The 13641-nt window shown below is 37.5% G+C and overlaps 1 protein-coding gene across 1 annotated transcript; it reads left to right on the top strand.

Moving 5' to 3' along the window:
- Positions 1-12457: 12457 nt before the first annotated feature.
- LOC149232367 (uncharacterized) lies at positions 12458-13191 on the top strand. Its single transcript, XM_089381893.1, has 2 exons — positions 12458-12916; positions 13105-13191. Exons 1-2 carry the CDS (start codon positions 12458-12460, stop codon positions 13189-13191), a joined length of 546 nt encoding a protein of 181 aa, XP_089238019.1.
- The last annotated feature ends 450 nt before the right edge of the window (positions 13192-13641 follow it).

Here is a 13641-nt window from a genome sequence, read left to right as displayed (position 1 = left end):
CACACTGCGTTATTCATGACTATGCAAATGATAAAGTATATATATTCTAAATTCAAATTGTAGTTCTATAATAACAACCTAAAATTTACTTTTTCACAATTAAATGAAACTTTGCTTTATATGTGCGATTTCCCATAAAAAATGTTTTTTATTATAAAATCTTGCCATGTCATGTTGTGTGGATAGACCGTGATTGTCCAGGTCCAAGAACGCACTAGCACTGGACAGCCATTCTTTTGCGTTATTATTTAACGGTGCACATAAAAATTTGACGGTTATCCATGAATTCAAAAAATGAATCGTTGTGAAAAATTTGGAAATCCTTATTGGAATTGGATATTACTATGTTTGTCGGTGAGTAGCTGAAATAAGTAACCGTTGAGTTGAAGCAGCGTCCATTCTCCAACTCTTGAGATGGAGGATTGTCCATCTTCCATTAAACATAATTGGATTTTTTTTTTCTCTCCTTTTCACAATCATATATTTTTTTGTTGGTTGCGCGTTCACAAAATCTTCCTCCCTACATCGCCTTCGTGAAGCCCTATGTTCTTTTCTCCCCGTGTTTTATTGTGTAATAATTGAGAGGTGGAGGCGACGTGTTTGAAAAGTGCAAAACAAATGGGCGGTTATTGGATCCATGGATGTTTTTATTCTCCACTGATGATCATGAGAGTAATACTTTTTCTAAATCTTGAAATTGGATCCATGTAGGAGTGCTCAAATAGACCCATAATGAAGATTTGAATAACCTTCGCCTTAAATGATATATCTATTTGTTAATAAATCCATATGAGTGCTTAAATAAACCTATACTGCAGAAGGAAAACATAAGATTGGAATAATTTAAACTTCCAAAAATTTATATATTTTAATAATTCTTAAATTTAAAATTAGAGTGAAATAATTGATAAATAATATGAATTTAAAATTTTTGGAAAATCTTTATTTACTTTTAAAAATAACAAATATAATAATCTTTTCATATAATATTGTTTTGAGAAAGTAAGTTATAATTTAATAGCTTTAGAATTTAATGTCAATTCAAACTAACGAGCTTAAATTTTTAAATTTTGAAATTTCATTATATTTTAGTTCGTAAAAATGTTGTTAAAATATCATGATTTTAACAATTAAGTATTAGATCTATGAAATTTACCAAAATGACTTTTTAAAGCATAACTATTTACCAAAATCATTTGAAAAATAGATTTGCAATCCTCAAATAAAATTATATCAGCATGACTCAGGTTCATGACATTAAATCTCTTAACTAATAAACTTAGAAATTTATATTCAAATGAATAATTTCTTAATCACTGAACTTAATAAAGTATTTATAAAAAATTATAATGAAGTCCATTAAATTGTACCTTTCTCATGCCCAACCACCATCAACTTTGACAATCTTTACATTTAGGTGTTATGGATGATATTTACAAGAAACTAAAACAAGCATTATTAGCTTTACTAGAAATGTTCGATATTTGGTACATACCACATCACATTTTCTCAACCCCACTTGCAAAAGCCTAATTCAATTTGCAATACGAAATAGAAGATATCTAGAATGGTTTCGACGAGAAAAGAGTTTTATTTCCACATATTCCACTCGAAATCTAAATTCTGACTTATGTTGGGCAAAGTGTTTAGAAGTGTTGGAATAGCAAGAGTTCTCCAACCTTGCAGAATGTGACTCCATTACACCTTTCATGACTCCATTACACCTTTCATATTTCCCATTTATGCCCATTTATACTCCAGATGTTGATTTTTTGTCTTTATGCCATCCAATGAAAGCTTCCAATTAGAAGCAGTACAAGAGTTGCGCCAAACAAAACTCTACTAAAAGCATTCCCAATTGTTTTATTGGTCTTCTTTTCACATTGCTATCGTGGACATATTCTCTAGTTGCGCCATACAAAAATCTACCAGAAGTGTTCCTAATTGCGGTATTGGGCTTCTTTTCCCATTGCTATCCTAGACATCTTCTCCTACCTACTTCGAAGATTTCACTGGGAGGGAACATGCAACGGTGGCCCGAATGAAAATTTGGAGAAGGCAATAAGGCAATTTGAAGATGAAAATTACTCGCCTAGGCTTCTATTAACTTTACCTTAAAATGGATGTTTAACATTTCACTAGGCAATTGTTTTATATTTTTAAATAATCAACTCACAATCACCATTTCATTTAAAAACTAAGATAAATTTTACTATAATTAAAATGTTTGTTTAATCTTAGTTTTTTCTAAAGACAAAATTTTAGATATATCACGTTCAATTCATCTCTATGCAAAATAGGAATGAAATATATTCTAAATGAAAAGTAAGTTTAAGTATGAAAGGAAAACTATATAACATAACATAACTTGTAACTATATAGAAGGTCGAAAAAACATGGGTTTGGCATTCTTCCTTAGGGTTACAATTTGTTACAGTTATCTAGGTGTTGCCAACAATATTTTGTGCGACCTGGCAGGTTGTGGTGACTTATGGCGCGACGAGTGCTCTTCCTCCTCGGGTGTTGGATGACTTTTGTCTACATAGGGTGGATATATTCCTTCACAATGGTTTGGAAGGCCTAGAGTGACTAGGATAGGAGAGGCTTTTATACAGGCCTTGATATTCGATCTGCTCAAGACAGTGATGGACTGGCAAAGGATTTTGAAAAACCATTGAATAATTATGAGTTTAGGAAACCCTTGAGGATTAATAAGGATCTGGATGTCAAGGAGTTCCGTGCCCACCTCAGCAAAAAGGAGCCCCCTGTATTTGTTTTTATTATAGATACTTCTTTTGTTTGGTGTGATCAGGTGATCAAGAAATATTTGTTTCTAGATGATTCACTCTACATAGACGCAACCTTTTTTTCCCCTTTTATTATCATTAGGCTTTGTTGCTAAAAAATGGTCTGTATCCCTTTCTCAACAATGCCCAAATTTTGCATGCAAATCAAATCACCTCTTTTGGTAAGGATGGGCACAGTTCAAAGGAAAGAACAAAGGATGAGAAGAGAAGTGTTTTATGCAACGTAGGTTTATGGCCTCAACCATCAAGAGAAGAAGGAAGAGGTTTGATCTCAGATCCAGAGAACCGATATCTAGTTTTTATCAAAACCATATCTGTGAAATCGATAATGATATGGGTATGGGGAATGAATCTGGTGATAGATCTAAAGAAAAAAGCCCAAAATGCCACAAGTATTTCTACTTCATCTCATAGTTCAATTGTTTCCAGGAAAGTGTTACGGGAAGAGATCCATTAGAAAGATTATGGGATTCAAAGAGATTGTACCATTATCCAGAATTTATGATTATAAGGCAGTGCCCCAAGAGTAATCACACGAGCTAGACCATCATCGACAAACAAGGTCAAGCTTCTTTCAAAGACACATTAAGAGGGAAAGCTGCCGCAGGACAAACAAATCCCAAATCTTACATTGTAGAAAAGATGGAAAATATTCTAGATATGTCTATCTAATTGCAATGATTAAGTGATATCTTCAACACGTTACAAGGAAAAACCATTATTTGTTGATTTAATGGTTACTATCCAAAATCTGAAGAGCTTAGTCAATGGATATACCTCAATTGGACAAGAGAATGCGATATTTACTTGTGTGCAAAAGGTTTTTTTTTTTTTTTTTTTTTTCGATTTGATACCGAAAAAGATTACAATCATATCATAAATGATGTACCATGGTTTTGGGGAAGGGCAGTTCTCTTGGTAACCCCATGTCATTTTCTAGTTTTGACACAAACTCAATGGTGGTTACAAAAATGTTGTTATGGATAAGGTTGCATAACCTTACGCTTACTCATTGGCACCATCAAGTGTTACAAGGCATATGGAACTCTTTGGGAAGGCTCCTAAAGACAGATCGGGAAAGAATGGACAAATGGATCTTCACCTTTGCACATATTTGTGTGGAGATGGATTGAAGTAAAGGTCTCTTAGATTGTATTAATCTCACACAAAAATATTTTAAGTGGGTACAGTGGTTAGACTTTGAAAACACAGCTTCTTGTGCAGGGTTTTCCATCAAACAGGGCATTTGCAAAACACATGTAAACAAGCAAAGAAAAGAACAAAGAGAATGCAAAATCAAAAAGGATTGTAATTCCTAGAATCCCCTTCATTCTGATGAGGATGAAGAAATGGATGAAATTCAAAAACAATAGGAGACAGAAAAAACAACAAGTCTCACAAGAGATGGGAGAGAAAAGGAGGAAGAAATATATCAGAGATTCCAAATAACTTAGTAGTTATTATGATCCTTAAATCTAAGTAGAGGGGAATAATAGCAATCAAGGCACATGAGCGATCTCATGTATTCCAAAGCTCTGATTCGAACAAAGATAACCCAAACCCTACAAGAAATAATGAGTTGGTTATTGTCATTTATGGTCCATCACTTATGGTGTGGCAAAATTTTCATAAGAAAAAAGGAAAAAAAGAAAAATCCAAAAAGTTCAGAAGAAAAAAGGAAAAATAAAAAGACCTAGTTTATACAATTTGTAATTTTATTTTTGATGATGATGATGTTTAACGTCCACTGAGACCAAATTGGCCTATCGGACCTATAATTTTCTTAGTTTTTAATTGTCTGGCTCCTCGTCTTTCTTGGCGAGATTGGTGTTGCAGCTTTCTTTTTTTTCTCTACGGTCTTCCAACATCCTTTATCTTGCATCTCCTTCATCTCTTCTGGTTCTTGGGACATTGGTGTCTTAGCTTTGTGATCTATTGTGTTCATCCTTTTGAAGATAGTCGGAGAAGGAGTTTGGTCTAGGAGATCTGCTTTGCTGTTAAATGAAGATTTTTGTTGGGCGGGGCTTCCCCCTGCTTGTCTTGAGAGTTGTTTCTTTCTTGCCCAATTTCTTGTGATTCAGAGTTTTCTCAAGAGTATTCTTCTTTGATGACAGTGTAGTGTTCTTTTTGTGCTCCTTCCCACCATGTAGATTTGTGTTGATTTTTTCTAGCAGAATTTTTCTGGGAAGCTTTTGGGGAATTTTTGGCTAGATGCCCTGTCTCAAAGCAGGATCGACATCTGAAGATGACACTTTCATAATCGAGTTTCTGGTTCCACACATAGTCTTTACTTGTTAGGTGTATTTCAGCTGGGAATCAGGCACTGAAGTCCATTTCCCCACAGATGCATGCATAGGTGGTTCTGTCATATTCATCTGTTTCTGGGCACCTGCAATAAAATTTCCCAATTGCATTTCCAATGGCTTTGAGCGAGGAGGAATTCTAGAGATGCAAGGGTAGGTTTGGCAATCTCACCCAAACTGGTGCTGAGGTTATGACTGTTGTTGAGGGATCGAATGATGGGTTCCATGGCTTCATGAATAGGCCTGAGTTTTCCCAAAACCAAGGGCTGGAATCTAGTATACATTGTCTACTTTTAGGGTTTTCAGAATCTACTATAAAAAAACCGCTAGCACATGGGTAGATATTAATTGCATAAGAAATGATAGGCTTCCATACCTCTAAGATCCAATTGTGAAGAGCTGTCAGTCGCGGCCAAAAACCATTGAATCGACAGATTAGGGCACTTTCAGAAAACTTCAAAGCCTCATCGAGTGAGGCCTGGTCTACTTGGATAGTGGGAGGTGGGGCTTCACTGATGATATGGGTAGGAGCTTGCCTCCCATAGGAGGACATATCTGAGCCAACAACTATTTTCGCGAAGCTGGGAGCCATCTAGAGAATGCTCTCCTGCTGAGTATAAAAATGTTTCTGAAGAATTTTACAAAAGGGAGCCACACACGCCGTTCAGATCTGTGTCTCAGATTTGCAAATCTGGAATATGCAATCCATTGGCCGAAGGTCCCACCAGAAGGCCACAGAAGAAAGAAGAAAGAACCCTAGATCGCCACAGTAATAAGTTGGCCGTAGAAGAAACAAAAGGGTTGCAGTCACGCTGAGCGGAGAAGAGACCCTAGATCGTTGGAGTATTATATAGTATATAATAAGGTATTGTCGTGGTTGGCACTCTATCGCTTAAGGCAAAGCACGCGGGCAGAAAAGCATGCCAGGTTACCATTACATAGCACTCGCTACTATATGTGTCATGCACACTGCTCCCACTTAACAATCTCTAAATTCTTTAATGTATCTACCCAATATAGCTTCTCATTTTTTTTAATAGAAAATTATTGATATTTTCCCTAGAAAAAAATAAATTTAAATCTAAAATTTTAAATAAAAAATATTTTTGATTATAAAATCTTGTCGGTGCAAACATTTGAGAATTCAAGTTTTTTTTTTAATATAATATTATTGTATTTATAACCTTTGTTATACTCTTCCGAAAGTGTAGAAATTTTACCATCGCAAGTTGTGCAGATAGACCGTCAAAGAAATCACTAGCTTTGGATAGCCCTCCTTTCTGTGTTATTATTTAACAGACACAAAAAAGATTAAACGGTTAACGAAGGAATTCAAAAAAGCGAATCGTTGTAAAAAAAAAAAATTGAAATCCGTGTTGGAATTGGATATACAGTTATTTATCGGTGAGCTTTTGAAATAGATAAACGTTCAGTTGAAGGGGCGTCCATTCTCCGTTCATTTCAAATAGTAACCATTTAGCTGAAGAATTGTCCATCTTCCATCTATTATAATCGGCTTCTTTTCCCATTTTCAATCATTTTTTTCCTGTCGTCCTGTCTTTCTTTCTATGTGTTTTATCCTTTAATAATTGAGAGGTGAAGGTGACGTGTTTCAAATCTGTGGAAAAAAAAAAAAAAAGGCAGTTATTGGATTGAAATCCATGGTTATTTTTATCCTCCACTGACCATTAGAGTAATATTTTTTATTTTATTTTTAATTTGTGTTTTTTTATTTGTAATTGTTCATTAAACTAAATAATGTGATATTTAGGTATAAATATTGAAATTATTTTATGTTATATTTTTTCGCGAAAATGTGATCAATCCCTAATATGAACCCTAATCTTAAATGATATATCTATTTCTTAATAAATCCATTTAGGAGTGCTCAAATAGATCTATAATGCAAAAGGAAGAATGTACTAATATACATTTCCAAAAATTTGTTTTTTTTTAATAATTTGTAAATTTAAATTTAAGATTAAAATAAACTAATTAATATATTATTAAGTTTAAAAAAATTATATACTTGTAATTTACAAATGGTGAATATTTATTTATTTATAATAAAAATCAATATCATAATGTTTTTATAACCTAATTTATAATTTAATCTTTTCATAAATTATTTGCCTAAAATGTGAAATTGATTCTCATAGAATATAAATTTCTTTGACAACTATAATATCCATATGTTCTTCTCATAGGATTTCCCTAGTAAAGATGTTGCTTAGGTAAATTCAGTTAAAATATCATGATTTCAACAATTAACAATTAGATCCTTGGCCTTAATAGAATGCCTATTTACGAAATTCATTGTTAACTAACTCTTCAAAATATTTTACATTAGCAGTTTAGAGTAGTTTTGTTTAGAAGAATTTGTTTTACAATTAGAAAAACCACCAAGTAGTTGTGATCTAGTAGATATCCTCTGTTTGTATAAATGATAAATGATTTCACTTAATGACATTAAGATTTTATTGTGGAGTTTAATGGGACTATATAGTAGTATCATAGAGGCGAGTTTTGGAAAGAGCTGGAGTAATGATCCATTGTGTATGTTTTGAACTCCATTGATGCATACGTGTTCCTATTGTGGTCAAGCTGGATGACCTCTGGTGGTTTGCGAAATTGGTGCTTGGTAGCCTGGTGTTGTTGACAATGCGGGAGACTGATCGTTCTCAAAATCACCATGACACCACACCTGACACCACATGTCGTTGTATTTGAAACCATCCTCAATGCCCCCTTTATTAATTAAATCTCTCAATTTACACACTAAACAATTTTGCCAAAATAGTCCCTCAGACCTCTTACTTCATTAAGATTCAACAAGCCTTGTGTCATCGTATACCGTTGGATCAATCAAAGCTTATCTAGTGATGTAGGAGCATCTAGCTCACCATGACCAGGTGAAGTCTCGCCAAGTTGGAAGGTTGTTGATTATCTCGATTGTTTTTTTTATTACTATTTTATGAAGTTATAAGGTAGGATTCTAGTTACTTTACTCTTAGTTATTAAATGTCAAAGGTAAATGTCGCTTAGGGTTATTATAGGTCAATAGAAATAAATATCAGTTTAGGAAATTGATCTGTTAATTTAGGAAAGAAAGGACAAAATTGTCTAAAAGCATATCTTGTAATGATAACCGAAAACTGTAGTTACCCAACCAATTGTTTCTGTTCAACTGACAAATAATTGCAGTTTCAAAGTAACTGTAACCACAAGGTATAAAAGGAGGAATGTAAGACAAGAGCAAGGTTCTGCAACTTCATAACATAGAAATAAAGAAACAGATCTATTTCAATAAAAATCGTCCATCTGTATACATTGTCTATATGCTGTAAGATTAAATTTCTTTTTATTTATTGAATTGAAAACTAACAGTGTTGACAGACAGAGAGAGACGACGGTAAGGTCGCATTGTTTTATGTTGAACAGACTACAGTGCAATCATTTAAAGGCATAGCCACAGAGCGAAGGGACGACGTGTGGAGACACAGTTCGAAAAGTGAGTTACAGTCAAAGACCCGAGAACAAAAAGAACCACACACAAAGAGGGGAAGAGAAACCTACACAAAAGGTATTTCTTTTAGAATGACTCCTCATAATTTCACAAATTAAACAGTGACAGTAAGATCCAGTTTTCATTGGGATTGACCGATATACAGTTACATAACATCCGCTGACAAACCCAACAAGTGCCGAGTCCAGAATGGACAAACCCTGACCTAAGGTTTGGGGACAGAAACCCCAAATAATCAGACAGATGAATGACTAAGAGGGAAAAACCTCAATTCCACAAGGAATAACGAATGTGCATGACAAGTAAAGATGGCAAAGCAAAATATACAGAAAACCCAAGAACTATCAGTGCATTGACAAGTTGTAGTGCAGAAGCCTACCAGCAAGTTTAGCCACCCTTGGAAGACCGAAACCCGGAGGACCCACGCACCCAGGTCGAACCGTGACCTGCACACACAATAGAGCATCGTGAATACCTGTACATTGCAAAGAACCAAGTTAAGCAACCACATAACTAGAGGGTTTCACATTTAATTACCTGAGCAAGCGAACCAGAGATTTGAGGAGTAGAGCCAAGCCGAATAGATGAAGCTGAGACAAGAGGAGCGTTGTTGATTAGCATAAACCCCAAGATGAAGTCGAAATTGAATCAAGGAAGGAGAAATTACCTATTTCAAGCCATGGGAACCTGCTAATGTGTTTCCTGAAATCCGAGGACGACGAAAGTTAAACAAATTGCACGCAGAACAGTGACCAGAGACACCCATCATCATAGCGAAGGCGACTATAACCATAGCAAAGGCAACAACATAATAACAGAGACAACATAGCAATAGCCAAGAATGATATCTGGACAAGACCCCTGACTCCACAACCATATCACAGCAAAAATGACAGGACGAGACTAGAAGACTTACCATGTGAAACAACAAGCGAGCACGCCAACAGAACCAGTGTGATATCAATCTAGCGGAGATTGACAAGCTTATAACCAGGTTTGGGAGAGCTCCATATTCAATAGAGCAAGAACCAGAAGGAAAACTCACCAAACCCTCACAATAACCATACCGCAGAATAAAACCGTCTCCAATGACCGAGAAACCGAGGTGTTTTGGCAAATAACGCGCGGAGTAACCAAGCATGAGGAGTGCAAGGAGGAATTAAATGTAGCAGTAATTTCTTGCAACTACCAACCGACGTTCACTGACCACCTTTGCACGCGACCACTGGAAAAGTCCAAATGTTGTAAAAATCCGACGACCGTTGTAAAGCGAGGACACGTCAAATTGTGGGCCAGTGTGGCTGGGCTACGTCAGAGTGGTATCAGAGTGATTATGTGTGTTAGTTGGAAGAATGGAGAGAGGGAGGCGAGGTCGTGGCAGAGGTGCTCGAAGATTAGCAGAGGAAGGATTGGGAGAGGAGATCAGAATTCTTGCTGCCCATTTGGAGGCAGTAGAGGCAGGTAGATAAAGAGATCCAGAAGTAGGCGATGACAGTGAAGAGGAAGTTGAAGTAGCAGCAGATGGACCAGAAGGTGAAACCGCAGAAGTGAGATTGCAGAGATTTGTTCTAGTAGCAAGAAGTAAACCTAAGCCAGAACTCCCGACGTATGACGACAGCCTTGTTGGAGAGGTAAATCCCCTCTGCGGACAGAGGCGATCCCACTAGCCCAAAATGGGTCTAGCAACAATCAATTCACGCTACCATGCAAGTTCCTAGTTGCAAACAGAAAGTGGATTATGAGAACCAACCTGGAGTCCAACGCTAGTATCGTAGAAGAGTTGATACTCCCGTTCCCTTGCTTCGGCAGGTCACGATCCTCACGATCTCCGCGAATGGATACCTGCACATGCAAAGAACGAAGCGAATACAAGCATAAAATCCACTAAATACAACTATATATCAGTCAGAAAGGATATAGATCAAACATTATCATAGTGAACAATAAGATCGGAACCATAATGATAGTCGTCCATTAATGAATAATCAACAGAGAAAGATACAACCAAAGTTCTGACGTTGAATCTCTCCTCTGGCTGGGCGAGCAGCTATACATGTCTTGCAATAGACCTTCTCTCTCTCAGACTTCCGGTAGCATAACCTCCCTATGCTCCAAGACTCTTACTATCACTCAAGACAAGCGTTATCACAACTAGCATCACTCCAAAAACTAGCTTGTCAAATGCATGAGGACATACTTTTATAGATGGAGAAGGGAGGAAGATACAATGCATCAGGACACCCATTGTGGATTGGCATTATCTCCGAAAAGCCGCTGTGGATAGATGTCAAGGATAGATGATGACTCTCGACCTCTATCAGATAAACTTTATCCTCAAAAGACTTCGTGATTTGAAGGGAAAAAACATTTGGGCGCGCGTTTGTCAAAAATCATTACCAAACTTGGTTGGCGCGGGTATTGTTCTAAGACAGAGCGCCAATGGTCGCACCCTCTTTTGAGGATCTCATTGATTGGCGCGGGTAGGACACTATGGACCTGCGCTAATGGAAAAAGGGCACTTTTCAAGGATATTTTGCAGAAGGTGTCTTTGGGGAACATGAAGTACATACTCAGGGGAACATAATGCGAGTGTTTTTAGGTTATCTCACTGTTCACAGGTCCCAGAATGCATCCTCCAAAGTACGGAAACAGGGGTAATAGGGACAGTGACCAATGGTGACAAATTACTGTGTAACAAGCCTGTCTATCGAAGTTTTATTAGATTGGATTAGTGAGATGGATAAGTATTTCGAGTGCGAGGAAGTCAGCGAAGACCGCAGAGTTAAATTCATTGTGACGAAATTGAAGGGACACGCAGCCCTATGGTGGGATAGTGTCTTGAACGAGAGGAAGCGATTGAACAAGGCACCGATTAAAACCTGGTCAAGGATAGTGGCCAAGTTAAAGGGAAGATTTTTGCCGAGGGACTAACAAATTACATTGCACAAGTAGGTGCAGAATCTAAGATAGAAAGGATTGATGGTAAAGGAGTACACGGAAGAGTTCTATCGAGTGAATTTGTGGGCCGGATATACAAAGGACACAGCAGAAAGAACAACCAGGTATGTTAATGGGCTAAGGTTAGATATTTTGGATGAAATCAGTATTTTATCTCCGAATAACATTGATGAAGCATATCAGAGTGCAATAAAGGCTGGGGAGAAAATTACCAGAAGGCAGAATGCCTGGAGAGGATGAGGAGCTAGCAGAGGGAAAGGCCAGTCCTATGGCAGGAGCCAAACTGCTAACAGCAATGAGGAAGCTAGCAGTTCTAAAGCTTTTGGATCAACAGATAGAGGTGATAGCGCGAGAGGCGGTAGGTCATCCCGCGAGGCAGGGGAAATGGCCGAGGTAGAGGGGCTGGTTATCAGTGTTATAGGTGTCATAAATGGTGGCACGGCTCGTTTGAATGTCCAGACGCAGATCCAACTGGACAGCCGGGTGCATATGTGGTGCAACCAGAGGAAGCAACATCACCTCCTCAAGAAGTAGAGAATGCTCCAGAGACAAGGGAAGCTTTGGTGCTACACAAGGTGTTGTTAAAACTAGTCAAGGAGGTCACGGAACAGACGCAGCAGAAGGCTTTGTTCAGGACAATTTGTAAGTCACGAGGTAAGTGTTGTAAGTTAATTATTAACAGCGGTAGTAATGACAATTTAGTGTCCATAGAGATGGTGGAAAAATTGGAGTTGAAATGCTTGAAGCATCCTAATCCTTATAGAGTTTCATGGCTACAAAAAGGCCATTAGTGGCTGGTGGATGAGCAACGCAAGGTTGAGTTTCAGATAGGTAGATATAAGGACAAAGTTGTTTGTGACATCATGCCGATGGATGTATGTCACATACTGCTGGGCAAGCCTTGGCAGTACGATAGGAAAGAGTTCCACGATGGATTGACGAACTGTTATAAGTTTGAGAAGGATGGAATCAGGCATACACTTGTACCCCTCAAGGAAGAAGGGACAGTGGAGACTAGTGAACCGAAAACGTTGTTGGTCAGCGACATACAGTTTTTAAAACAGGTTGAGGATAGTGAGATAGGTTATGTGGTTGTAAAGAAAGCAATGATAGTCTTGTTACATACAGAGATATCAGATTTACCTACAAAGATCCAACAAATGTTGGAGGCGTTTACAGACATAGTTGTAGATGACTTGCCAGACAGTTTACCCCCCGAAAGGAGCATAATTCATCACATTGACTTCATACCCGAAGCCAGTTTTCTGAACAAGGCGGCATATCGAATGAGCCCCAACGACAATGAAGAAATTAGGAAGCAGGTGCAAGAGATGTTGGACAAGGGATTGATAAGAGAGAGCTTAAGCCCTTGTGTTGTTCCAACAGTCCTCGCTCCCAAGAAGGGAGGAGAATGGCAGATGTGCACCGACTCAAGGGCCATCAATAAAATCACCATCCAGTACAGGTTTCCACTGCCACGAATGGATGATATGATGGATTGTTTAAGCAGGGCATCTTATTTCTCTGTGATAGACTTGAAAAGTGGGTACCATCAGATTCAGATACGAGAGGGGGGCGAATGGAAGATAGCCTTTAAGACAAATGAGGCGCTGTACGAATGGCTAGTCATGCCATTTGGGTTGAACAATGTGCCCAGTATGTTCATGAGGTTGATGAATGAGATGCTAAAGGAGTATATCAGATAATTTGTGATTGTATACCTGGACGACATCCTGATTTTCAGCAGGACAAGGGAATAACACCATCAACATGTGCGTAGGGTTTTGGAGAAATTACAATAGAATAAACTGCTAATAAACTTGAAGAAATGTACGTTTCTGCAGAAGGAATTGATTTATTTGGGGTTTGTAATAGTTGAGAATGAACTGAAGATGGATCCGGAGGAAGTGGCAGCAATAGTAAATTGGTCATCTCCAAAAAATTTATTTGAGGTACGTAGCTTTCACGGATTAGCAAGTTTCTACAGGAAACTCATAAAGAATTTCAGTGAGATTTGTGCGCCAATGCTAGATACCATCAAAAAGGC

The sequence above is a fragment of the Pinus tabuliformis genome, chromosome J (assembly GCF_031772625.1).
Source record: "Pinus tabuliformis cultivar Carrire ecotype Pingquan chromosome J, CPIR1, whole genome shotgun sequence".
In the NCBI taxonomy this organism is placed as follows: domain Eukaryota; kingdom Viridiplantae; phylum Streptophyta; class Pinopsida; order Pinales; family Pinaceae; genus Pinus; species Pinus tabuliformis.
Note: the sequence above shows the minus strand (reverse complement) of the source record. Positions and strands in the feature narration are given on the sequence as shown.

Excerpts from the sequence above, each read along its gene's own strand:
- LOC149232367 (XM_089381893.1), top strand. The coding sequence starts at position 12,458 with ATGCCGATGGATGTATGTCACATACTGCTGGGCAAGCCTTGGCAGTAC. Across the intron at positions 12,917-13,104 it reads ATGAAGAAATTAGGAAGCAG|GGCATCTTATTTCTCTGTGA; the intron begins GTGCAAGAGATG and ends TTGTTTAAGCAG.